A 24,131-nucleotide genomic window follows, 5' to 3' on the forward strand; every position below is an offset into this window, starting at 1 on the left:
GAGCCCGAGGACGAGCTTTCCTTCAGCGATCCCGAGGGCTTCGTGGACGACATCAGCGACGAAGGTGCGGGCGGGGGCGGCGGGCCGGGCTGGGCCGGGCGCTGCGGGAACGGGGGGCGGCTGCGCCGTGTCCGTGCGGGCTGCACTCCTGAAACGTGGCGGTGAGCTGCGAGTGTGCAGCAACTCGGGACCTGTGAGAAGAACTGCGCAGTGACTGTCATACAATGACCCAGCCGTCGTCTGGCCCCGTAAGGCGTTGGGGCAGCAGCTGTCTCTGGTGTAAGGGCGCTAATGGTGCTTCAGTATTTCAGCCGGTTTCGGACAAATCTTTCAAGATCAACCGTGTCAATTCTTGAGTAGCAAATCCACTTGTCTGTTGTGCCAGTCTGACGTAAATGCTGCGTAGACTCTGTAATAGTCACACGTATCAGAACCGAAAAAATGCATCTTAAAGCATGCACTGCTTCCTAAGTCAGCAGGTGGTTTGAATTGGTGGTGGAACACAGGTGATAATTGTGCTTTCTTGTGTTCCAGTCCTATGTTTAGGTTAATAAATAAGTGGAGAAGTATTTTGAATTAAGAAAGCGTGTTATTCTTAGCAGTCTGTATAGCACTTTGAACATGTGCATATCTTAGAGACACGTTGGCAGAAGTGTCTGCAAGTTTATCGCTGGATTCTTGTCTGGTGAAACGTTTGCTTTGGATGCTTTGTCTGTGTGGGGGATTATCACATTCATGTCAGTGTGTAGATAGGAAGTGGGAACGTTTCCTGTCTTCTGTTTTATTCTTTTGATTTAATTTGACTAACTCTTCATCTGTATGAATAATACAGCGTTAGTGACTGAATTACAGTGTTTAAGTTTAGTCACTCCTGCTGGTCTGGTTTCCCATCTGCCTGTGCTACTTCTTGGGCTACCTTATTCCTTTTGCTTTACCCTGATAACTCCACAGGAGAATCAATTCCAGGCCACCAGTGTCACTGATTCAAAGCTATTTCAATGTTTGTGATAAGAATTACATGTTCAAGAGCAATTTTGAGTCAAACTGGCTTTAAGATTGGGTCATCTCAGGTGTTACTTTGACTTGTGTTGTTTTTTTTCCAGAGTGGTGTTGGCACAGCAGAACAGCTGTTCCATCTTCCACAGAAGGAACGTGTCAGATCATCGCTCGAGTGCAATGAAGCTTTAGTTCAGATAATGAGAGAGGTCCTTAAAATTCTGCCAGCTGAAGATAGCTCTGTACCCACCACACCCCTCTCTTCTGGCCTGTGGGAAAAGAGCTGGCTGAACCAGCTGCTTGCTCTTTGAAGGTTCCTTTGTTTGTAGTTTTGAGTTTAAGGTAGAGGAGTTGCACAGTGTAGGTATGTGTTTGGCCTGTTACAGTTCTGACTTAATATAGAATGTTGTCTACTTCTGTGTTAAACTATACAAGCATTCCTTTCTTTTATAGCCTTTCGTGGGGAGTGGCTATGAAAAAGTGATTATTGAAGTCTAATAATTGTCTTTTTTTCCCCACAATATTTTATGGAGTTATTCTTGCTGTTCTTTGTGGGATGCACTTCCATTTTATATGCAGGGAAAATCAAACACGTGAAGAATTCTAGAACTAAAAAATGACATTATTTTCCTATAATATCAGCTTTTGAAAGTCCTTCTTTTGCTCCTTAGAGTTTTTGTAGGCATAACAGGTGCTTCCCTGCCCATCTCCTAGCTATCAGGCAGGTGGTTACATGTCCACAGCTTCAGTGTATGTGTGTTGTTAGCTAGCTGGGTAATGGCAGTGTATCTTAATATGCTCTGAGATATGATATGTACTTAGAAATTAACTTATTTGCAGCTATTTCCTTTCTTCTGAGTCTTTGGCTCAAAGTGGGTTAGCCTTCATCTTTGTAGAAAAGAGTTGAGGGGAGAACAACCCAAATGTGTTTAAATTCTGTGTTACTAACGGGGTTAAGTTTGTGGATATAAAATAATTAAATGGAATTGACTTGATATATGACTTAAAGTAAGATATGTAGAGAATTCCACAGGTAAACTGTGTCTAGAAGCCTACTGCTTGAAGCTAATTGAGCATGGTTTTTGTGGCTCCTCCTTTTGTGTGTGATAAAGGGGATATACTGTGTGCCTTTCAGCTGCTTTAATCTTGGTGTGATATTAAAACCACAACTGCTGGGTTACGGGCATTCTCAACGTTCTCCCTTCTTTGCCTGTATGATTTCAACTATGTTGCAAGATTTTGGCAATTTTACTCTGGTGAGAAGAAGTTTGAAGCTGACAGCACAGGGGCTGAACAAACCATCCCACCAGAAGTACTTAATGAATGTGTAAAATGGTAGGCGAGGGGGCTTTGGTATGGTTGAAGAATATACAGGTACAAAAGATGTGCTTGTATTCATTAGTTGCTTAATGTGGTTCGTGGTGTCTTAAGACACCTTAATTTTGTTTAATTAAAGGTTTTGAATGAGCTTGAGTTCTCTGCCATAATTATAGTGATGCTAATATGTGCAGAGCTTCTGAAATGGAAGATAGTTTTGAATTGTGCTAAAGCTGTTGTAGTGTGGAAGGGAGGTACGTGTTAGATCTGTCAAAGCCATGTGGTTATGATCTGGGTAAGTCTACCTGTCATTGGGTAGTGAATGTTACCATGTTCAGCTCTGTTGGTTTTTGAGAGCTTCTTGAGCCAATTCCAGCTCCTGAAACAAACTAACAGTAGGACTGTTGATGTCTCCAATGCATTTCATTAAGATTTCAAGAGTTAATTCCTTAAAGCTTGTCAAGAAATGGAGGACTATCTTATCTCAACAAACAAGTGCTGTTGGGGGGCCTTGTCTTCACTTTGTTGCTCTGATGAAGGCTTCACCGACCACCAGATTTCTTAAATGTTATTGAACCGGTTTCCTGAATTTCAGGTCTTTCCCTTCTTTTAGTATCTCTGTTATTTTTATCCTTCAGTTTTTCTCTTTCATGATATAGGCCAGTGCTTCATTTTTGCTTTTTGTTTGCAGAATTACTTGGTGATGTACTGAAAGACCAGCCGCAGGAAGCAGATGGAATTGATTCAGTGATAGTGGTGGATAACGTTCCCCAGGTTGGACCAGACCGACTTGAGAAACTCAAGAATGTCATCCACAAAATATTTTCCAAGTTTGGTAAAATTATAAACGAATTTTATCCAGAAGCAGATGGGAAGACAAAAGGGTAAGTCATGATAGTACCTGCTGGGGGTTAGGTTTGAAACACTGCTTTTACTTACCCTTCAATATTAACATCAGTACTTTGTTTTTAATGTATTCATTCTATTATGTAGTGACCAATGAACATACTCTTGTATTCCTGCGTTGTAGGTACATCTTTCTGGAGTACATGTCTCCATCTCACGCAGTGGATGCTGTGAAGAATGCAGATGGATACAAACTGGATAAGCAGCACACTTTCAGAGTCAATCTTTTCACAGACTTTGACAAGTGAGTGCAACTATCACTAGTTCATAGTCTTCTGGATCCTAATCAAGAGTACCTGCACTAAGTATAACCACTCCATCTGTTCTTTCAGGTATATGACGATCAGTGACGAGTGGGAAATCCCTGAGAAACAGCCATTTAAAGATTTGGTAAGGGTTTTTTGGAAAGTGGATACTAACAATTTATGAAGTTAATGACAGGGACAGTGCTGATTGCATACTCCAGTTCCTGTGTTCTCACGTTAGTGGTTCTGCTTGGACTTCCACCTAGAAACTTAGGATAAACAGTGACCTGATGCAACCTATTTAAAAATAGAATTTTGAAAGCGTCATTATATTTTTAAATGTTTGAGGGCAACTTAAACTGTGCCTGTTACCACTAGCTTTGTAAAATGCACTCTGAGGAAGGGATGGTTAAATAAGTAAAACCCCAAATGGCAACAACAAAAAACCTCTAAAACAAACAAAACCTTGTGTTACTTAGGGTGAAATGTGTTAAATGTTATTGAACTACCTTGAAGGTCCACCTTTTTATGACGTGCACTTTCAGCCTCTGTAGTGGAAATGCTAAATCATGGCTTGAAGCAGTGATGGAGCACCTGGTGGAAAGACAGGGCCCACCCAGGAGACTCAGGTGCAAGCAATGACCTGAGTGACTGGAAGGGGTGGAGCCAGGATCCACCCCTTCTCAGATCTCATTTAAGGGATGGCAGTGGAGGTGAGGACATCTTTTGCTGGAGGTCCTGCCTACCTGAGGAAAGGAAAGCAGATCTTTTCCTTCATTTCTGCATTGGTGGCTGCTCGTTCAGGCTTGTTCTCACTTAGCGTAGCCAAAGACTTTGTCACCCTGCTATTATTGTCCCATTATAGCATTACAGCCTCAAATAACCAGTGGGTCTGGATTACATAATTTCACTTCAGTAACTTATTTGCAATGATAGAACACCAATGGTGCATGCTATGTGAAGACAAACTTCCACCTGCCATATAGATAGCAATTTGCTTGTCTTCCTGGTCTTTGATTTGCTGATGATCTTTTGTTTTTCTTAGGGGAATCTTCGTTACTGGTTGGAAGATCCTGATTGTAGAGATCAGTACAGTGTGATCTTTGAGTCAGGAGACCGGACCTCCATTTTTTGGAATGATATCAAGGAGCCTGTTCAAATTGAGGACAGAGCAGTGAGTGTCGTTGAAGTGCTGTGCATTGCAGATACACTGTCAGTTGTATTCTTTTTGTAACGTTTCAGGCTTGTCAATTAAAAAAGAAAATCTTCCCCTGCTGAAGTACTTTTTCTCTCTTTCCTTCCTTTAGAAGGCGAGCAGTGAAATTATGTCCTTTAGAATTAGCCTTAGCTGCATAGGTAAAACAAATGTGGAGTTAACTTGTCTGTCTTCCTTTTCTTTTAATTTAACCTGTCCATGATGCTTATTAGTACATTATATGTATGCCATTTGTACACTATAGGTGATTCAGGAAGGTCTGAGTGAAAATGCATAGTCAGAGTTTGAGGCATGCTGTTTGTTAGTGCTGAGTATGTACTTAAACATGTGGCTTCTGGTTGTTTTTTCCCTTTGTGCTCACCACAGAGGTGCTGAAGAAGACTAGCTGGTTTGGTGATACCATATAAATGGGTAATACAATATAAGTTAGTGTGCCTGCCTGCTGTATGCCAGCTGACTTGCTAAGAGCTGCAGGTGCCCAGAAACATTTTCTTTAACGACCACTGTGTTACAGTTGAAAGAAACAGTCTCTGGTGTGGGGAGCAGTATTGCTCATCAACACGGGTAGTACTGGCCATGATCTGTGTTGCTGGTGCCTTTCTGACTTAGTGTTGTTAGAAGTGTGAGGAGTCTAAACTACCTGAGAATGGAGATATTCTCGCCAGAGCTGCAGTCCACGAAAGAATCTTAAGCAGCTGGGTTGTTGTAATTGTTACTCAACAGTGGTTGTTACTGTCCTTGGTAAATACTTTTGGAGTTCAGTAAGATGAAACTGAAGAATGAATACTGTAAATTGTGTGTGAAACTTAAAGCTAAACTGGTTTAACATCGCTCATTCTGAGATCTTAACTGGGCAAGTGGATTTGTGAAATATGATGTTACTAGCCACGTGTGGAGTCCTTCCCCTTTAGTTATTGAGCACAAATGATTGTTTTATATACATTTTTTAAAATTATTTTTTAATCATTTCTTGCAGCGGTGGACAGAAACCTACGTACGTTGGTCTCCCAAGGGTACCTATCTGGCTACATTCCACCAGAGGGGCATCGCACTTTGGGGTGGAGAGAAGTTCAAGCAGATTCAAAGGTTTAGTCACCAAGGAGTACAGCTTATTGACTTCTCGCCCTGTGAGAGGTATGGAGTATGACTTTGGTTTGGGTTAAGAGATCAGAAGCCTGAAGCGCGTGCACTGTGCTGTGTTGTCAGATCTTGTGTGACTGAGGTCTTTAGTTCTCCTCTGCCTTTGGAAGCGTTGCTTTTCGTACGCAGATCCTTTTTGGAATAACTCTGTCAAACTTTGCCTTGACTTCAGGGAATATACTTAAGGCAATCTGGAGTTTACTGTTCTACAAACTTGAATTGGCAGGCTTCGTTGTAGTCGTTATTATATGAGCGAATGGTATTTTTTTCTCTTTGGTTAGATGGGGTGGTCTGTAGTATCAGACTTCAGGTTCTCTGAGAAAATTTAGCTGAGAAGCATCTTTCACATCTGTAGTATTGAAATTTATACTTTAAGCTTTCTTTCGCATTTAAGAGTTCTTTAGGGAATCATTTCTAAGTCATTCTAGGACTGAGGTGCATCTTAATTTGCTAGTTTTGAAGTTAGATACTTGGAAGCAGTAACATTTTGTTCTTTGTACTTGAAAGACATTATTTGTCTTTAAATGGAGATGTCTGGCGTACGTTTATTTCTGGTTGGCACAGGTTATGGGTTTGTATTTGATTTGAAGTCAGTGATGTTCTGGTCACAAAACAATATAGCAGGTAATAAGATATCTGGGGAATTTCGCCTTTTAGGATCAGTACAAGAAAACTTGCATGTAAATCTAGAGGCTTTTCAGCTGAAGGGATGCTAGGAATTACCATGTCTTGGAAGCTTTTCCCTTACCTCTAGGACTTCCTCTAATACCCTGTTAGAGGAAGTGCTGTTTAGAAGTGTGTTGTATTTTAATATTATTTGGATGAAAGCCTGCTTGTACTCGTATTAATCAAATTTTATTAGTAAAATTCATTATTTCCTTTGTAGATATTTAGTGACCTTCAGCCCTTTGATGGACACGCAGGATGACCCTCAGGCTATTATCATCTGGGATATTCTGACTGGGCAAAAGAAACGAGGATTCCACTGTGAAAACTCGGCTCACTGGCCTATTTTTAAGTAGGTTGCAAAGCAGTGTTAGAGAGCAAGGAGCCCTAGACTTTGTTTAATGAGCAGGCAACTCTTACTTTATTTTCTTTTTTTATTTTCTTAGATGGAGTCATGATGGGAAATTCTTTGCTCGAATGACTTCAGATACCCTCAGCATCTATGAAACACCTGTAAGTTGTGTTGTTTCTGTGTGATATTTATTGCTTTACAGTGTCAGCATTTCACGTGGTATATGTTTTAAAGTTATGTTTTAATAATGCACTCTATGGCTTAAAAGGGAAGAAATCCATCTGCTCATCTCTTGATTTTTCCTGGATCAGAAAACTAGCTGAGCCTGACAGCAGTGTTCTTACTGTGCTTCTAGAAAGCCTGGAGAGCTCAATATAGTAGTTAACAGAGTCAAAGTTGTGCAATGCCATCCAGGCCTTAGTGGCAGGTGTTTGCAGAATACCCAAAAGACATTATAAATCACAGCATAATCTAGTCTGTGTTATGTTTTCGTTATAGCATGGGCTGCTACTCATTAAAAAGTCATTACATAGAATTAGTCTTACTGGTTACTCTGGTATACTTATGTTAATATAGGGGATAAAGGATCTCTCAACACTGTCCACAGCTTCCTGGTTTATGCTCTTACACAAAAGCCTTCTACTCTTAATGTATGTGCAAGAATGTTACTTGAAAGTTGACAGTTTTCTCTTCTTTTAGTCTATGGGATTGTTGGACAAAAAAAGCTTGAAAATCAATGGGATAAGGTGAGTATATCCCTTTCTAAAAGTAACTACTCTGTTTTGTCTTTATGTCTGGGACTTCTAAGTAGTGAAGTGAATTTTATACTGATCAGGCAAATAGCCTGATACTGAAGTGTTCAAACTAGACAAACTGTCAAAAAAAAAAAAAGCAGAAAGCTTTCCACTTAAGCTCTTACCTCTGTACATCAATCTGTACTTAAAAATCTTTGTAGTAATGTGTAATCTAGTGTCTAACTTGGCATCCTGGCTCCTCATCTACCAAACAAAACTGGTATGCAGTTTAGGTAACATCTTTTAAGACTGGTGTGCTGTGCACTGTATGCTGCCTATTGGCAAGGAGCTGCTTTGGTTTTGTGCATGCCTGCACAGTAGATGTGAGTTTTTGAGGTGCCTTTTGGAAAAAACAGTTATAAAATCCAGTGTACTCTAGTGCAGGAGGATTGTCTTCTCCATAATTTCATATAGGAAAGTCGCTGATTGGTTTAATCATGTTTCATAGATTGTCTGGGTTTATGCTACCCTTCTTTTTAGTGAATCTTACTGTTTTGATAACACTGGTGATACAGCAGGTTTAAAAGGCAATTAACAACATGTTATGTGTAAGGTAGAAAACTCTTGAATTCCTCATCTGTATGTGCCTTTTTACTGAGAGTTGATATAGTTGTCTGCAGCATTCAGAACACTGAAAATAGTTTCTGCTTGTAATATCCCTACCTAAAAATTAAAATGGAATATGTCTAACTTCATTCCTGTAGAGATTTCTCATGGTCTCCAGGTGGTAACATAATTGCTTTCTGGGTGCCTGAGGACAAAGACATCCCAGCAAGAGTGACCTTAATGCAGCTGCCTGCCAGACAAGAGATCCGTGTGCGGAATTTGTTCAATGTTGTAGATTGTAAACTACACTGGCAGAAGAATGGTGATTACCTGTGTGTGAAGGTAGACAGGACTCCCAAAGGCACACAGGTGCGTAGACTGTGATTGCGTTCATAAAACTTGATTCCTTTCATGCTGACGCTTCGTTTTCTTTCAATATTGTCTTTCAACATAGCCAGTTTAAATTCTACAATGGAGAAATAAAAATAGCTTTGACTGCTGAGTTTGAAGCATGTGGAGAGCCAAATGTCCTGGGTGTTTGCATCCAGGATTTGCTTTGAATTTACTGATATGGTGGAGTTTTTTGTTTTTTTTTAGATAAGTGAGTGCTAGGTCTCTTTCCCTGCTCTCTGTAAAATCAGTTGTTGAAGCCGCAGGCTATGCTGCAGAATTTACCATATGTTTCATCTACTTCAGCCTAATTTAAGTCTGAAAAAAAAATACTGTATCCAATCCTTGTGTTATTCTTTAACTGAACAAAAGGATTTAGAGTGTGCTCAGTAATGAGGCATGCACTGTTTATCTGTTTGTTAAGAAAAAAATCTTGAGCCTTTGACTGTCATCCTGAGTTCTCTTGGGCCAATCTTGTAGCCATCCTTCTATGCCTGATGATTTAAAATAAATAAATAAGTAAAATAAAATAAAATTGTTTGTCCGCTCCTGTACTGATTAATGAGCTGATGTTGGCCTTTGCAGGGAGTAGTGACCAACTTTGAAATATTCCGAATGAGAGAGAAACAGGTGCCTGTGGATGTGGTGGAAATGAAAGGTAATTCCAACATTCTGATACTTAACTGTTCTACCTAGCCTTTTCTTTTGGTGGATGCGGTGTCTTACATGGTTCCCATCAACATCTAACATTTGTTGATGATAATTAGGGCACTTACTCTTGATAGGAACTATGGTATTCGTGTTGCAAGGCTTCTCATGTGATGTGGAAAGCCAGTGCTTTCATTGCTATTCATGCTTGTAGCTAACTTAACCACAGGATTGAAAATGCTTGAAAAGATGAAGGCCTGACTATCTGAAAATAGTCTTTAGCATGAGATACTTTGGAGCTGTTGGGTCTTCAGAACACTTCCCCAGGGTCCTGCACTTGCCTTATCAACCTTTGTTTTTAAAAGCAGTTTTTCTTATGGCAGAGCTTAACTTCTGGATTCCCTTTTCAACATCTTGGTTTTCTTTCATAGCTTCTTGTATTTGAAGCTCTTTATTATAGGTTTGTTTGGTTTTTTTCATAGCTTTGATCTCTATTTTTTTTACAGAAAGCATCATAGCCTTTGCTTGGGAACCAAATGGAAGCAAGTTTGCTGTGTTGCATGGAGAAACTCCACGAATTTCAGTTTCCTTTTACCACGTTAAAAACAATGGGAAAATAGAACTCATCAGTAAGTAACTGGAAAAATAAGTGAAATGCACATGTTAAGCATTTTGTGTGTAGCAAACTCAAACTGACTGGTTGTGGTAGTGTGGCAGTAGGTGCTATCCCTGATGTAGTTGAGAAACCTAAGTTTTTGGTGACAGCTAAACTATTTCCACTTTAAATCAGTCCAGTATCTGAGAACACAAGGCTTACAAGCTGGAACAATTATGTGGTCTTGGGATGTTTGTGCAAGGCAATAACACAGACTTAACTGAGTAGGTAAAATTTTTTCAAGATGGGTATTGGATCTTCTGATCTCCCTTTTTTCTGCTGACTTTGGATGTTTTGTGCTACTGGGTGTTGTCTTTAGAAGCCTAGAGCTAAGGACTGTTGTAAAGACTTCGTTGCTGAGTTCAGATATGTCTTTTGAGTAATGGATGTATTTACTGCTTATGATCTAACCAATGGGATTGGATTGTAATTTTCTGAATTCCTGCTTTCTTTCCAGAAACGTTTGACAAACAGCAGGCAAACACGATATTCTGGAGTCCTCAAGGTCAATTTGTAGTGTTGGCTGGCCTCAGAAGGTGAGCATTGCATGGGTTACTGAATACCATACTGCTGTTAAAGGAGAAAAAAAGGGCTAGATGACCTCATCAGAAAATATTTGCTATCTCCACAAATGTTTTAAATGAAAGTTTTGATATTTAAGTGGGCAAAAAAATCTTACTGACTTGGAGAGTCTTCGAAGGAAAGGAGTTACTTTGACCTCTGGAAATCTGACAGTTTGAGTCTATTAGGTACTTGACATTATTAAAGCTCACAAGGGTTTTCATTGCTTTATTGAAACTGTCCAGTTGCATTACTATGTAACTCTGATAGGATTTTGTAAAAACAAAGGGAAGATGAAGATACAAAGAACCAAGCTCTTTCATGAAACAGTAACCTTGACTTGGTATTTCTGCCACATAAAACAAAGAATAATTTTTTCAACAGCTGAGTGGATATTTGAAACACTGGTGTTTAATGGCTGACTCTGAACTAACCCATGTGGCTCTTGTAATAGGTTGTTGTCATAGCCTTGTGCCTTCTTAGGGGCAGTGCTCTCAGAATGCTCTTAAACAGAGCCGTATTACTTATGTACATATGTGTATACACACACTGCTTATATATGTATCAGAAAAGCTTCACTGTAGAGTAGGTGAAGACTTTTATTAACCAGCTGGACAGTATTTGGCTTTGTGTGTTTCAGACAAGTGATGCTGCTCATCTGTGAAATCTATTTTTGAACTTATCTTCGTTTCTTAAATATCTTGGCATACTGTTGTTAAACTTCAGCTGTAACTTGGCTGTAATATGTCTTCATCGTGACTTTAGGAACGAATGTAAAATGGGTTAAAGGTCCTTGAACATACTAATGGAAGTCTTTTTTCTTGTGTTGATTTTTGGTTATATTTAATCACATTTTCTAGCCACAGATGCAAGTTACTGGGCTGAGTCTTTCTTGGCTGCTTGCTGAAAAGATGTGAAACCTGTTTTTAAAAAAAAAATAAAAAAGAGCTATGCTAATGCGTAAAACTGTCATTTTTATCTTTGCAGCATGAACGGTGCCTTAGCATTTGTTGATACATCTGATTGCACCATGATGAATATTGCTGAACACTATACAGCTTCAGATGTGGAATGGGATCCTACAGGCAGATACATTGTGACTTCTGTATCTTGGTGGAGCCATAAGGTATCAGTGCATTCATCTTTTCCTTCCCCTTCTGGAGATGTTGGCGAGGGCTATTGGTTCTGAAGAGAAAATGGACACCTGTCACTTACCATATGACTTACAACCTGCACCATAGTTTTACACATTAATTTGTCAATATCAATATTTATTTGGGCTGTAAGCTTTGCTGATTATTGAAAACTAGTTCTGGCTGAGCTATTCACTGTTCTAAAGTGAGTGTCCTTTTTCTGAATTTTCATTATATCTCTTAATGTATCTTTAGTGGAACTTGATGTCCTCTGTGTGGTCTGCATAGAATAACTGCATCTGTTATTACTTTCACATGGTTCCAGCCACTGCACTGTGATCCTCTTCTGTGCAGACAGAGAATGTGAGACTTTAAAATTAAGCAAGGTTCTGCTGTCATAAACTTTGAGCATCCAGAACATAACTTCATGCAAGGCTTCAGTGGAACAATTGAACTTTATTTTGCTGATGAATTTGGCTTGTGCAAAGAAGATGCTAACAAAAAGAGCTTGTCATTTTCCTTGATTAATGATGCTACTTTTATTATATATAAATAAAAAATCCTTAAGAGATATATAGTGAGAACGAGAGTGTTAAGTTACAGCTTGCCTTGATGAGATGTTACACCATTCTTGCAGGTGGACAATGCATATTGGTTATGGACCTTCCAAGGACGTCTGCTTCAGAAGAACAATAAGGACAGGTTCTGTCAGCTTCTGTGGAGACCACGACCAGCTACCTTGCTCAGTGAGGATCAGATAAAGGTAGTGCGTTGCACTCAATCCTGTTGGACATGGGTTTGGTGTGTATGTGTGTATATATACGTGTGTGTGTGTGTGTGTGTGTGTATATATAAAAATGAGGATTTATCTTCCTTTTCTTGAGAACGAGGCTTGAACTGTTAGAGCTGTAGAATTGCCTTTCTCCCTGAGCTTTTGAAAAACCATATTGCCATAGTGGACCTCACCTGTGGGAGTGACTAATAAATATTGAGTGTTTTTTATGTTTGGAATAGAAACTGTCACCAGCTGTGCTTACAGTTGTGGTATAGTGAAAGGATGTGAAGAGTAACATAACTGAATTTACCTGTCCAGACCAATGTAATTGAATGCTTACAGAAATGTTGTTATCTGTAAGCCAGGAAGAACAAGTAGAATAATAGTGGAGGGGAATTGCTTAGAAAAGCAGTTTTTAAATACACTAAGCATGCTCAAAACTGCCAGAGAAATTCTTATTAGACTAGTGACACAATCATCGCATTCTGATTTCAACCTTAGATGAAATAAAATTCTGTTTTATAGCAAATTAAGAAGGATCTGAAGAAGTACTCAAAGATATTTGAGCAGAAGGATCGCCTGAGCCAGTCCAAAGCTTCAAAAGTAAGACAATTTTTGAAATATAATATAAATGAAGCTCTTTTAACCTGCATGATGTTGTTTTTATGATCATATAAGCTAGATCTCTTTTATAGTAAATGTGTGATCATGTTAATCCAGGTGCTTAGACTTGCTTCCTTTGGATAGCACACACAGATGCCACACAACTTTCAGGTTAAGTGGTAATGAATCTGGAGAGGCAATGGTGATAATTCAGTAAGCAGAAGCATTGGAAGTTTGGGATTCCTAGTGACTTGTTGTATTTGACATTCTTTGAACTAATAAAAAAAAGCCTTTAATAACAGGAGAAAAAAACCCTTACCGAAGCAGCTTTTACATTACATAAAAGGTTTTAAGTCAGTAGAAAGGGTTGAAGAAAAGTTTTCCATGCTATTGTTATGAGAGTTAACAGCTTCTTGCCTCTGTAGGAGCTGGTGGAGAGGAGACGTACGATGATGGAAGAATTCAGGAAGTACCGCAAGATGGCACAAGAGTTGTACATGGAGCAAAGGAACGAGCGCTTAGAGCTTCGGGGAGGTAAGCAGTGCTTGTAAAGACTTGGTGTTAGATAGCAGCTGTTCTGGTAACTTGTTTTCTTTTCCTCTCTATTGTCTGCCAAACCTTTTCTGAAGGTTTTGTCCTTGATTTTTATTTTCTTAAATCGCAATGAATTTTGATTTTTGCATGGGAGAAAACTGAAGTGCTGGCTGCCAGACTTGACTGCCTGTGCTTCACATAGCTTCTTTGTGCTTCAAGGCAAGCATTGGTTTGACCTTGGCATAATAGATTTGGATGTTATGTATAACTAAAGAAGTCCTCAAAAAGCTCTGTGGTGGGAGACACCAATGCCTTGTTTGTCATTTAATGACACTACACAGAATGTCAGGGATTGGAAGGGACCTCGAAAAATCATCTAGTCCAATCCCCCTGCTGGAGCAGGAACTCCTAGATTAGCATGACCTTGTTATGATTTAAAGCAACAAATACCTCTTATTTCAGTGCTATTTTAAGAACTGTTCCTAGAAGGAGCATAGAATCATTGTCTTGTTGCTGTGTTTGAGGCATTGTGTTAATCCTTTCTCCATTCCAGGGGTAGACACGGATGAGCTGGACAGCAATGTTGATGACTGGGAGGAGGAGACTGTTGAATTTTTTATCAATGAAGAAATTATTACACTTGCAGAGCCAGAGTAATCTAATAAACTGTGGTAAGACAGCTTTCAGAAAAGAGAAACTTTATTGTCAACTGCCAGTATAAATTAATTAATTTGTTTCAGAAGGTTGTCTGCTTGTTGCGTGAATGCACGTGCTGTTCTGAGTTGGTTTGCTTTGTGTGGCTGAAGTGAACAAACAAGTTTTCTTAAATACAGTCACAGACTGTCAGATTTATGAGCTGAGCAGATTTATGAGCTGAGTGGAATACTCTGTCCTTTTTTTTCCAGAGTAATCACTGCTGTGACGATTAGGGTCAACTTTTAAACAGAGCTCATTGCAAGCTCTTCAGTTTGTCCTACTGACAGAACTCTAATATAGGATTTTAAAATTTGCTTTTTGTAAGAATTTCATGCTAGGTGATATTGGGTGGGGCTTAAATAATATGCTTTAGATTAAACAGTAAGTTAACTATAACATAACTGACTAGGTGTTTAAATATCCATGTTAAATCTGTAATTTTCCAGAAATGGATAGAAATCTGGCAGCAGCACTTTCTCTTGTCTGACTGTCACTGCTTGATGCTGGAACTTTTATTTAATCCAATGATTTTCCAAGTTCTACTTCATGAATTCATATTGTATCTTGGTGTGCTGACAACAGATGCTAGTTCTAGCAGCTCCTGTAGGAAATGTTTTCTCTTTAAGGAGTTTTAAATTGTTGTACTTGGGAGGGAGAAGCAAGTTTACTGGTCTGACACAGGAATGTAATCCAGGTTTTCTGTTGTTGAGGACTTCCCTTAAGGAAGGGGAGGCTGAAAGCATGCCTTCTGCAGCTGTCTCTAGAGCTCTGTTAGCCCCTGGGTATCTAAGGAGTCAATATAAAATGTGGAGCAGTATATCTCTTGTACCTGTAGGAGAAATTAGTGGACTTCATATTTAGAGATTTATTTGAATCTAGCTTATTTATGTTCCATATATGGGAGATTTTTTTATGGAAGGGGGAGGGAGAGAAGCTGCTTAGTTTCTGGATTTAAATATCAATTTAAGAACAGGTGAAGTATGTACTTTGTAGCCTTTCACCAGCTAGCATCTGTGGTAGGGTTGTTTGTAAAAAGCACAGTGACTGACTCATCTCTTCTTTTTTCCTTTTTGCAGCACCACCGTAACTTGTGCTGAAAAGAGGTTTGTTCATTTTCAGAAAGTCTACATCAATTTTGGAATTTTTAATCCATATTCTTACACTCTGGAAGGGTGGACGCACCAGATTTTCTCCATTCTGCCACACTGTAGTGCCTTTAAGTCTTGCTGCCTGCTGCAGTGAGATACTGAAAAGGCACTGCTTTTAAATTTTTATTCCTTTTTAGGGTTCATTTTTCTTTTAAAATCCACTAATACCAGTATTTACTTCCTGACTCCTGTGCAGTCCTTCCCAACTGGCATTTTGACTTTCTGCCAGTGAAGTGAGATTCATCAGCGCGCATCTCTTACACACAATGTTTCTGTTTCAGGACTCTTTTTATGTCCCGAGTGCATGGACAGATGTTCACTTTGTTTGGGGAAAAGTCTACAGATCCATTTTTCGTATGATGTGTTTTAGTGTGCTGAAGCAGCACTACAGTGGGCTGTATCCTCCTCCTTTCAGATTGTGAAAGGATGTCTCCCTCAAAGAGCTGAATATGGAAATAAAGGCAGACTAATACTAAAACCAGTCTGACTATGTGTTGTTCATAGGGAATCTTTCCCTAAGTGATCAAATATACCCAGATTAATGTGAGTGTTAGCTGTATTTGCTTTACAGTTGCTTTGGATTGTATTTTCTCAGTTTCTCGTGGCTATTCTGTTTTTGTGCTGCTGTGGTTTTGCTTTTTGTTTGTGTTTTTAGTGATACTACAACTCATTATAATTAGCAGGTTAATTTGTCAAGATTAATGGAGTGACTAGAAAATAAATTGGTTTCTTAAACCATTTGGAAATGGATATGAGCCTTGAGAGCTCCTGGAATAGTCTCACTTGCTAGCGAATTCCAAAACCTGTCTGAGAAGTAGTCTTTATACATGTGCCTTAGGCTCCATCTTACATATGTTTCTTCATTTCTAAAGCTCTCCCTGTTTAGTGGGGAAAAGTGCACTTACAGTTGGTGGAGCAACTTTTCAGTATTTGTATCTACGAGCAGAAATTATTTTCTGTATATTAACAGAGCAGTGAAAGACACTGGCCTGCTGCTTTCCCTTTGAGGAGTAGAGGAGAGTGAGAATATTTACCTGTCCCCTTTCCAGGACTAATGTCAGCCCATGGGTGCCTGAGCTCACTTAACATGCTGCTTTATCTGATGGATCTGAAGTGGAAGGCAGCAAGTATTCTGCTTCTTGCAAAGGGTACCCCTACTCAGCTGTCTGCAGCTAAGGGACATTAACATTTTTACCAGTCACTTTTCTTTGTCCTTAGGTGAGCTTGCTGTGATCACGAATGCACAAATCTCTCAGCTGACACTCGTGTTCCCTTCATCAGAAGACTCTTCAGAGTTACTGTTCAGTAATGATATTGACCTAAAGTGCCAATAGGCCGTTCTTCTGCTATCGGAATTTTTTCCCTAAAGTCTGTTTTAGTTTCCAGTTCCTGAATTTGTTCATTCATAATCAATATGTACATTATTGAGATAAAACTGAAATCTACAGTGCTCACCAAGCTCATCTTTCATTTGGACTGGATAAAGTACTTTCTGCCAAAAACAGTGCAGAACTTTTAGCATCGCCATTAATGACGTGATATTTTTAACACCAATTATCTTTATTAGATAAACCCTTTAGTTGTGAAGAGCTGTCTTCTCAATCATTTTCTAAGTTAAGAATTGAAGAGTTTTCTCCTACCTCCGTGCAGTGGATTTTTAATAAGCTACTGGCCATTTTCAAAGTGAAGTAGTATAATGCTAATTTTAAGTCCTTCTGATGTGCTTCTTTGAAGTGTGGATCATCAATGAGGAAATAATAATTTAAAAAAAACAAAGCAACAAAACACCTTGAGATAGAGGCTTTGGAAGCTGGCAAGAAGCCCTGACCAGCAATTAAGGGCTCTTCCATCTGTAATTCTGTCATTTTTGACACTATTTTGATGAGCATCTCTTCTATAGTATTCCTTGGTACAGATGTTGATCGTAAATCAATCAAATAGTTGGGCCCATGGGAGTTAGTGGCATTCAAATGTGTTCAGGGAGGTAATGAGTTGAAGTTAATTGTTGCATTCCTCTGACTCAGAAGTTACAAAAATGCAGTGAGCCCACCCTATGCTCTTAGACATGCACTAAAGAGAAGTTACTTTGCTGTTTGAACTATTCAGATTGTCTACTCAGTGCTCTAGGTGTGGAGCTGCTTGCAAAAGCCCTCATTAAATTGACAGGTAGCTTACCTTGTTTTTGTGGAAATGAATTTGGTTGCTATAGAAACTCATAGCCTGTGAGTGGTGGAGCTGTGTAACGAGTGTTTCAGTAATTGCATGCTCTCCTGATAAGATATCACTTATGTGCATTGTGCAGTGTTTTAGAGAGCTGTTAAGGAGATGCTGCTGTATTTTATGAAGAGGAAAACAGACATGGAAAGGTGAAAAGAGTTTTTCAAATCTTATCAGCTGAGACTCCAAGAACAGCTTTTAGGTGGGATTTTTGCATTGGTGGTCTTCTCTGGTGACCCTTCTTCAGGCACGCAGGTTTGGAGTCAGGTCTGTGCAGCTCATGTGTTCCTCCAAAGTGATTTGGGGCCAAAGCAGTGCTTTGATTCTGCCTGATTGAGCTGGCAGTTAATTGCTGCTCTGTAATTGCTCCAGCCCTGCAATGAATTCCATGCAAGCAGCTTTTGCTGAACCCTTGGGACCTGCACAGTTCAGGGCCAACTTGCTCTGATCTGCTCCAACAGGCTCATAATGATCGCTACCTGGGATTAAATGAAATGGGTACTTAGTGAAATGCAATTCTCTTCTTTGTCATGGGTAACTTTGATCAGCGTTTTGGGAACCCTGGCTGAACCCAGAGGCACGCTCAGCTCTGCAGCTGCTGGTAGTGCAGTCCCAGACCTCTGGAGGCTCCTGCTGACAGCAGTAATGGCATTGCTGAGGCTCACTGCCTTTGTCAGTCAGCGCGAGTCTGACTGTGTGAGAGGCAGAAGTGGGGGAGAATTAACTGGATTAAACTTAATAAACTGCTATAAACTCTCCAGGCTCTGAGCTTAAGGCCCTAAGATCAATGAATGGGTCAGGCCTAGGGTGAAGTGGTTGCTGTTGCTGGTGTGTGTTGTGGGTAAGACTGGGTACACATAAGCCCTGAGGCTCTGCTATGCATGCGCTTCAGCTCTGCTGGTTCCCCTACGAATGCTTGCTTTCAGATCCTGCAAAACTCCTGGCCTTGCTGTGACATGTAGCAAATCACACTTCCTTTCACTGATTCTGCATCCTTCAGCTCTTGCCCTTCTTCTAAGAGACAAGGATTGCAAAACTTCTTGGCCTGTCTTTCGTACATCACTGCATCTGTTCACATATTTTTATTATGCTCTTTTTATTTGCCTTCTTTTCGTATGTAAATCTCATTATTTTCTATCTTGTTTCAGCTGATCTTTCTTTGAACCCTTTCTGAATATATGCTAACTTTGCAATATTTCATTTAAATGCAGTATTCAAATGATGGCAGCTCTCAGAGGCAGAGAGCAGGATTCTGTCTCTTTCCTCCTTATGGCTTATCTTACAAATGTATTTTTTGTTCAGCACCTTACAGGGGAATTGTCTTTTTTTTTTTTTAGTCATTAACCATAGCTTTATTTTTATACAGATTATTCAGACTTGCACCATCTGCCCTGAGATCTGTTTTCTCTAATAGATATCTGGGAAAGAAACAATCATTTTTAGTGTCAATAAACTTCATCCATGAGAATGAGTCTTCCTTAATAACACAACTAATGTTATGAAAGGGAATTAATTGACTGGGCAGAAGTACTGAGATTTCTTGATGTGTTTTGGGTTTGCATCTTGTTCTCTGCTATTTTTACTCCCAGAGTAACTTATTTAGAGCTGCTCTTATCTGTTTATTGATCCTAAATCAAAACCAGCTCTGTTGATGCCTTGTCGTGTTTTAAGGCTTCTGTGCAGTAGCAGAAGATTGATGTCTCACCAGCAGTGTTCTAAAAGCAAGGTGCTAGCCCCAGATTGCTGTTTAATCCACATCAAAGCAGCCCGTCAAGCAGCTGGTAAAGAAGTATTTTGGCACGTGTGAGCAAAACTTGGATATTGCAAGGGCTGAATCAAAGAGGTCTGAAAGAGCCACAGACCAAACTTTGGAAGAAACCAGCTGAGCTCCTTGCCAGGCACTGCCCCTGGCTTTCGTGCCTTCATGTGCGTGGGGCTGTGCTTGTCCTTGGGCAGGCACCCACTGCTGCTGAGCACAAACCTGGGCTTCCCTTCTGCTACTTTGGGGTTGCTTCAGTTTTTTATAGATGAGTAAAAACCAAAGAAGAATAAATTTGTTCTAGTAGTTGAAAACTTGCAGATCAGAACTAGAGGTACTTGTTAGGATATGCAAGTAAATCAAGAGAGAGATCAAAGTATTGATGTTTCTTATGGGTATGTGTCCCAGACACGTAGCTCTTTGCCATGCTTGGCACACCAGCACAGTAATTTTGCAGGTCCAAGTGATGGTTGATCTATGCTCTAATTGTTTATCTGATGACCTGTTTATCTGAGAGGCAGTGAGAGGTGCTCTGGATACAAGGTTCAGGGTTCTTGGTCCCTTCCTTCAAGGTTTGAATGCCTCCTGAGCCATGTCAGTGGAGGAGGAAGAATACCCTTCTACGTTGTAATTATATACTGTAATAATTACATACCAAAATAAATCCTAAGGGACTGAGAAGAGACGGAACCAGTCTGTAACTTGATGCAATTCCATTTTTCTTTCTCTCCACCCCCCCTTCCCCCCCCCTTGTTTTTTTTCCCCTGGTAAGAGCTGCAAATGGAATGACAAATCAGTCCTTGAGCAACGGAGAAATTTCTATCAGTCCTTCTGCAGAAGAGGCTTTGGAAGGTGACCTTGGGCACTTCTACTCCCAAAGAACTTAATTATTTTCTGTCAGAGTTCCTCTGTCTGAATCAGCTTAGAGGTCTTGTGCCCCTCTTGCCTGCATGAGGATGAGTTGGATGCAATGTTGCCGTGGGCCCTGCATTCACTCAATAACATTTCCCATGCATCTTGCACCAGCTGCTAGTTTTCAAGCTAGTATTTTGTGCATGCAGCCTTGCTTCTCAAAAGCAATTCAGATATATCCATTTTCTCTCATGGGAAATTTTAGTGTAGCACCCTCATAAGACATGTTTTTGGAGCCCTGCTGGTACTTCCAATAGAAAGAATAAGGTCAGAGAGGGAATTTACTCCTTTCTTCAGCAGGTACAAAGAATAAACAAAGCATTCCATGTTCAGAGTCCAAGGAAATAATCAAAAGTAAAGAAAGTATTTGTGTCATCTTTATCCCGCTTGGCACGGTCCTTTGGGGTTTTGTGTGGGCTTTGCTATGCAGTCAGTGTACCAGTCCTTCCTCTAAACTCACTGCCTGGGAGTGTTTTCATCCCTTCTGTAAGGTTTGGCTGAAATTGGCCAATAAATTTGGGTGTTACTGGGGCAGCAGGAATTGTAACTGAGAGTGATGGTGCTGTCGTAAGTCGTCTCTCCCCTAGGAAATCAAAAAGATCCCCTGCGCACTTTTTGCTGCCCTGGTTATTTTGTGGATTCTTTACAGCTCTGTTTATGAACCTTACCTCAGGCCTTGGTGCTGAGTTACTGCTGTTGCTGCCTGGCAGATGTGTTTTCCAGAGGATGATGAGGAGGAGAAAGGATGGAGAGAAACTGAAGGTTTCTGTTGTGGGCAGAATTGAGAAGCTGCCAGTGTTTTTGTGGGAACTGTGATTTTCTTGCGAAAATTCTTCTATTGTAGAAAGTTAATTACTTATTGATCTTGCTGTTGATGGAAAGAGGGCCTAATGAATGGTCTTTTACCAGCACGTCCTTCACTCCTAATGGATTATCCACTAGAGTCCCATGACTGACTTGCAGAGGCTCAGCCCTGAGCAGTCCCCATCACCTCCATTCTAACCACAGCAAAGCTGTATCCATCTCCCCGGGATTCATTAAGGGTAACAGCAGCACTTTATGATTGCAAACATCAGCCTGGACAGCACCTCCTTTGAAGGATCTTGAACACCCCTGAGCTATGTTTATCAAGCAAAACGCTCGAGACAAGGAAATGAGGAAACAAGTCACGAGGGAGGAGTGGTTAGTGTTTAAAAGCAGTGTGGAAATGTAGGATGTAAAGGATGAAAGGAAACTTCAGGAGTGGAGATGTAGAATGGAGGCTGTGTGTGTGATGCTAAGTGGGAAAAGAAGAGCAAATGAAGGAGAGTTGAAAGCAGTGTGAGGTTGGTGGATGAGAAGAGGAATATGAGGGACAAGACAAGAGGGTGGATAAATGGAAAAGCAGAGGATGAGGAGTCTGGTATGGACTGGGGTGCAGAACATCAGGAATGATGGATGGAAGGCAGTGATTTGGAGGACATCGTATGGGGAATGCCTCAGTAGGGATTCTTTGTCCTGAAGAGAATGAGGGTCGTGCAGGAAGGAGAAATAAAAGGAGAAGATGAGGTGAAGGAAGATGAGCAATGATCTATGATAGCATTTTCGCTCTTTGTGGATCCCTCAGTGTTTTCCCTGTGGACACAAGGCCCTTGGCCTCTCTGTGTTGCCTTCTGGGAATTTCCCAGAATTTGATCAGGGACAACACGATCTTTTCGCCATCTTTCCCAACATTAAAATGTGATAATTTTCACAAACGTGCCCCTGAAAAAGAGCTTTGATATTGAGGAGTGGTGTTGGCTGTGTGAAATCCTGATTCTCAGAGCAGTGACAGAGTCCATAGCTTGGGTCATCGTGGGCTCTGATGCTGTGTTTGGACACAGAGCTCTGCTCTATGGCTCATTACACTTCATTAAGGAGAGAGGCAGGGCAAAACTTTTAAAACATTGGTTGTTCTGCCCTGAGGATTGTTTCTTTTGTCAGTGAATCTGGCAAGGAATGAAACAGAAATAGTCAACAATAGCTCTCTAACAGACGAGGTGTGAGGCCCCTGCTACCAATACCCACAGAAGCGGGTTCAGGAGGAGCATGCCTTAGTGTGCATTTTAGCTTCTGTGCCTTGTGTTGCTGAAAAGCAGTGGGGAATGGGAACTTACGTTTTCTATATGACTTTTTCTACCCTACTTCTGTTCCGTGTGCGTTGGGTATTAGTTTCACTTTAAGACAAACAAGGTGTTAACAGAGTGCGAGAAGAAGAAAATCTCATTTTCCCAGCAGTGCCCTCCTACAAGATGAAACCCAAACCACCTTTTTCCCAGGGCACATGTGTGGATGCCAGCCATATCCAGCAGGTTCCCTGACTATTAGATCCAAATGGAAAAGCCCAAAAAGTATCTTTGCCTTTCTTCTCTGCCGTTCCTGTGCGTTGCTGTGGAGCTGAGAGGTGTGATGCACTGCTGGAATGCTCTTTGGGTGAGCAGATGCTGGGCTGTGGGAGCAGCCAGAGACTGCTGCAAGCTCTTTTCCAGGTGGCAAGCATTTCAGGTCTGACATTTCAGGTCTGACTGCAGCCAGGAGAAGCAGTGTGGTGATACGTGAAGACCTCGATAAGAGCTAGCCTGGATGTTAATAGGGGGAATGAGGTTTTTCTCTTTGGAACGTACAACTCCAGCCAGCAGACTTCTCAATTGTTCTTTTTCCAGCTCTTAAATATGTTTCAAATAAAGTCGTTCTGGTCATTCCATTGAACAATGACTTCGTGCCAGAGCACAGAGAACTGACTGCTCTCCTGGGTCTGCCAAGAAGCATCTAAAGCTGACATTCTCAGGTAGGTTCACACATTCCTCACGTGGATCGAGACTCGTTTTTACAGTGCAGCACTTGCAAAAAATCCTACGTGCTCTGTCTGACTTGCTGTGACACTGGGATCGCCTCCCTCCCTCTGTGCCTCCTGCTTTGCAACCTGGCAGGAAGATGAGGGGTAGTTTGCTCCGGGGACAAGGAAGTTTAAATTATGTTTATTTGTAAAATGCTTCAAACCCCTGTGGTGGGATGCAATACAGGCATGTGAACGGGCATCAGAATGCAAGCAATTTTATTTATTAAGTAGGAAGGGGTGCAACTACAAAGCAGGGGTCAGGAAAACTTGTTCTTTGGGTGGACTCTCACATAAACAAAGATACAAAAAAAGAAAGATAAAATAAGCACCGTGTGTCTGTAAAACAAACCTGGGTCAACAAGGCTTAAGCCAACCCTCTATTTACAAAACCTCACGTGACCTGCAAGCACTGAAGGAGGGAAAGTGAGGGGAAACTGGAGTTTTCCAAGTGCATACATCTCCACTGCATACCTTTGGGCTGAATCACCATGAAAAGTTGCAGTGTTCAGAGCTATTTAAAGCAAGGACTGGAGTCTGATGCACTGCTTTGAGGCTGCATCTCTGCAGGGAGGCTGTCACGAGTTGGACCATTGGCCACGGCTGCTGTGAAGGGCACGGGGCAGAGCGACGCGCCCATTTCCCTGGTTGTAAAACCTACGTTTTAAGCTGATGTTAAGAAATGTGAAGCTTAGGGGCTGGGAGCTCAGAAGCAGAATGTGGAAGTCCTGTTTGCAGCTTTGAGAGCTGCTGGAGTGGAGGCTGCAGCCCACGGCCACTTCCCGCTCCTCTTCTGAGGACTTTTCTAGATCTCTACGAGTAGGAAAGGGAATTTAAACCGTCCTGTGCTTTTCGAGTAGCAGCCTTTGGCTGTGCTGTGTCACCAGTTACATCCTGCTCCCGACTACTGGGACAGACCCCCCAAAGGCCGCGCCGTTTCCCCCCTAAACCAGCAGGAAAATGGCCGGTTCCGCGATGCCCGAGCCCCGCTCCCGTAGGGGCTGAGGGCCGGCCGCGGCTCCGAACGGCAGAACCCCCATCCGGCTGGGATCGCGCTCCGGGCCGGGC

At 41.0% G+C, this 24,131-nt stretch overlaps 1 protein-coding gene across 2 annotated transcripts; it reads left to right on the top strand.

Moving 5' to 3' along the window:
* Nucleotides 1-6: 6 nt before the first annotated feature.
* EIF3B (eukaryotic translation initiation factor 3 subunit B) lies at nt 7-15,802 on the top strand. 2 transcript variants are annotated; one of them, XM_031555875.1, is made up of 19 exons: nt 7-64; nt 3,005-3,197; nt 3,344-3,463; nt 3,552-3,609; nt 4,510-4,638; nt 5,657-5,814; nt 6,707-6,838; nt 6,933-6,999; nt 7,538-7,584; nt 8,337-8,547; nt 9,154-9,226; nt 9,723-9,845; nt 10,329-10,407; nt 11,420-11,558; nt 12,203-12,328; nt 12,866-12,943; nt 13,369-13,477; nt 14,031-14,148; nt 15,250-15,802. In XM_031555875.1, exons 3-18 carry the CDS (start codon nt 3,363-3,365, stop codon nt 14,132-14,134), a joined length of 1,734 nt encoding a protein of 577 aa, XP_031411735.1. In that variant the 5' UTR covers nt 7-64; nt 3,005-3,197; nt 3,344-3,362; the 3' UTR covers nt 14,135-14,148; nt 15,250-15,802. The 2 variants fall into 2 exon arrangements, with proteins under 2 accessions (XP_031411735.1, XP_031411734.1); XM_031555874.1 differs by lacking the exon at nt 7-64 and having other exon boundaries at nt 3,063-3,197; nt 15,250-15,276; nt 15,603-15,802.
* The last annotated feature ends 8,329 nt before the right edge of the window (nt 15,803-24,131 follow it).

This window comes from Meleagris gallopavo, chromosome 16 (assembly GCF_000146605.3).
Source record: "Meleagris gallopavo isolate NT-WF06-2002-E0010 breed Aviagen turkey brand Nicholas breeding stock chromosome 16, Turkey_5.1, whole genome shotgun sequence".
Classification (NCBI taxonomy): domain Eukaryota; kingdom Metazoa; phylum Chordata; class Aves; order Galliformes; family Phasianidae; genus Meleagris; species Meleagris gallopavo.

What these genes read in the sequence shown, in the direction of transcription:
- EIF3B (XM_031555875.1), top strand. Translation starts at nt 3,363, where the DNA reads ATGTCTCCATCTCACGCAGTGGATGCTGTGAAGAATGCAGATGGATAC. An exon ending in GACTTCTCGCCCTGTGAGAG is followed by an intron (nt 5,815 to 6,706) that starts GTATGGAGTATG and finishes TTTCCTTTGTAG; the next exon opens with ATATTTAGTGACCTTCAGCC. An exon ending in TCAGCATCTATGAAACACCT is followed by an intron (nt 7,000 to 7,537) that starts GTAAGTTGTGTT and finishes CTCTTCTTTTAG; the next exon opens with TCTATGGGATTGTTGGACAA.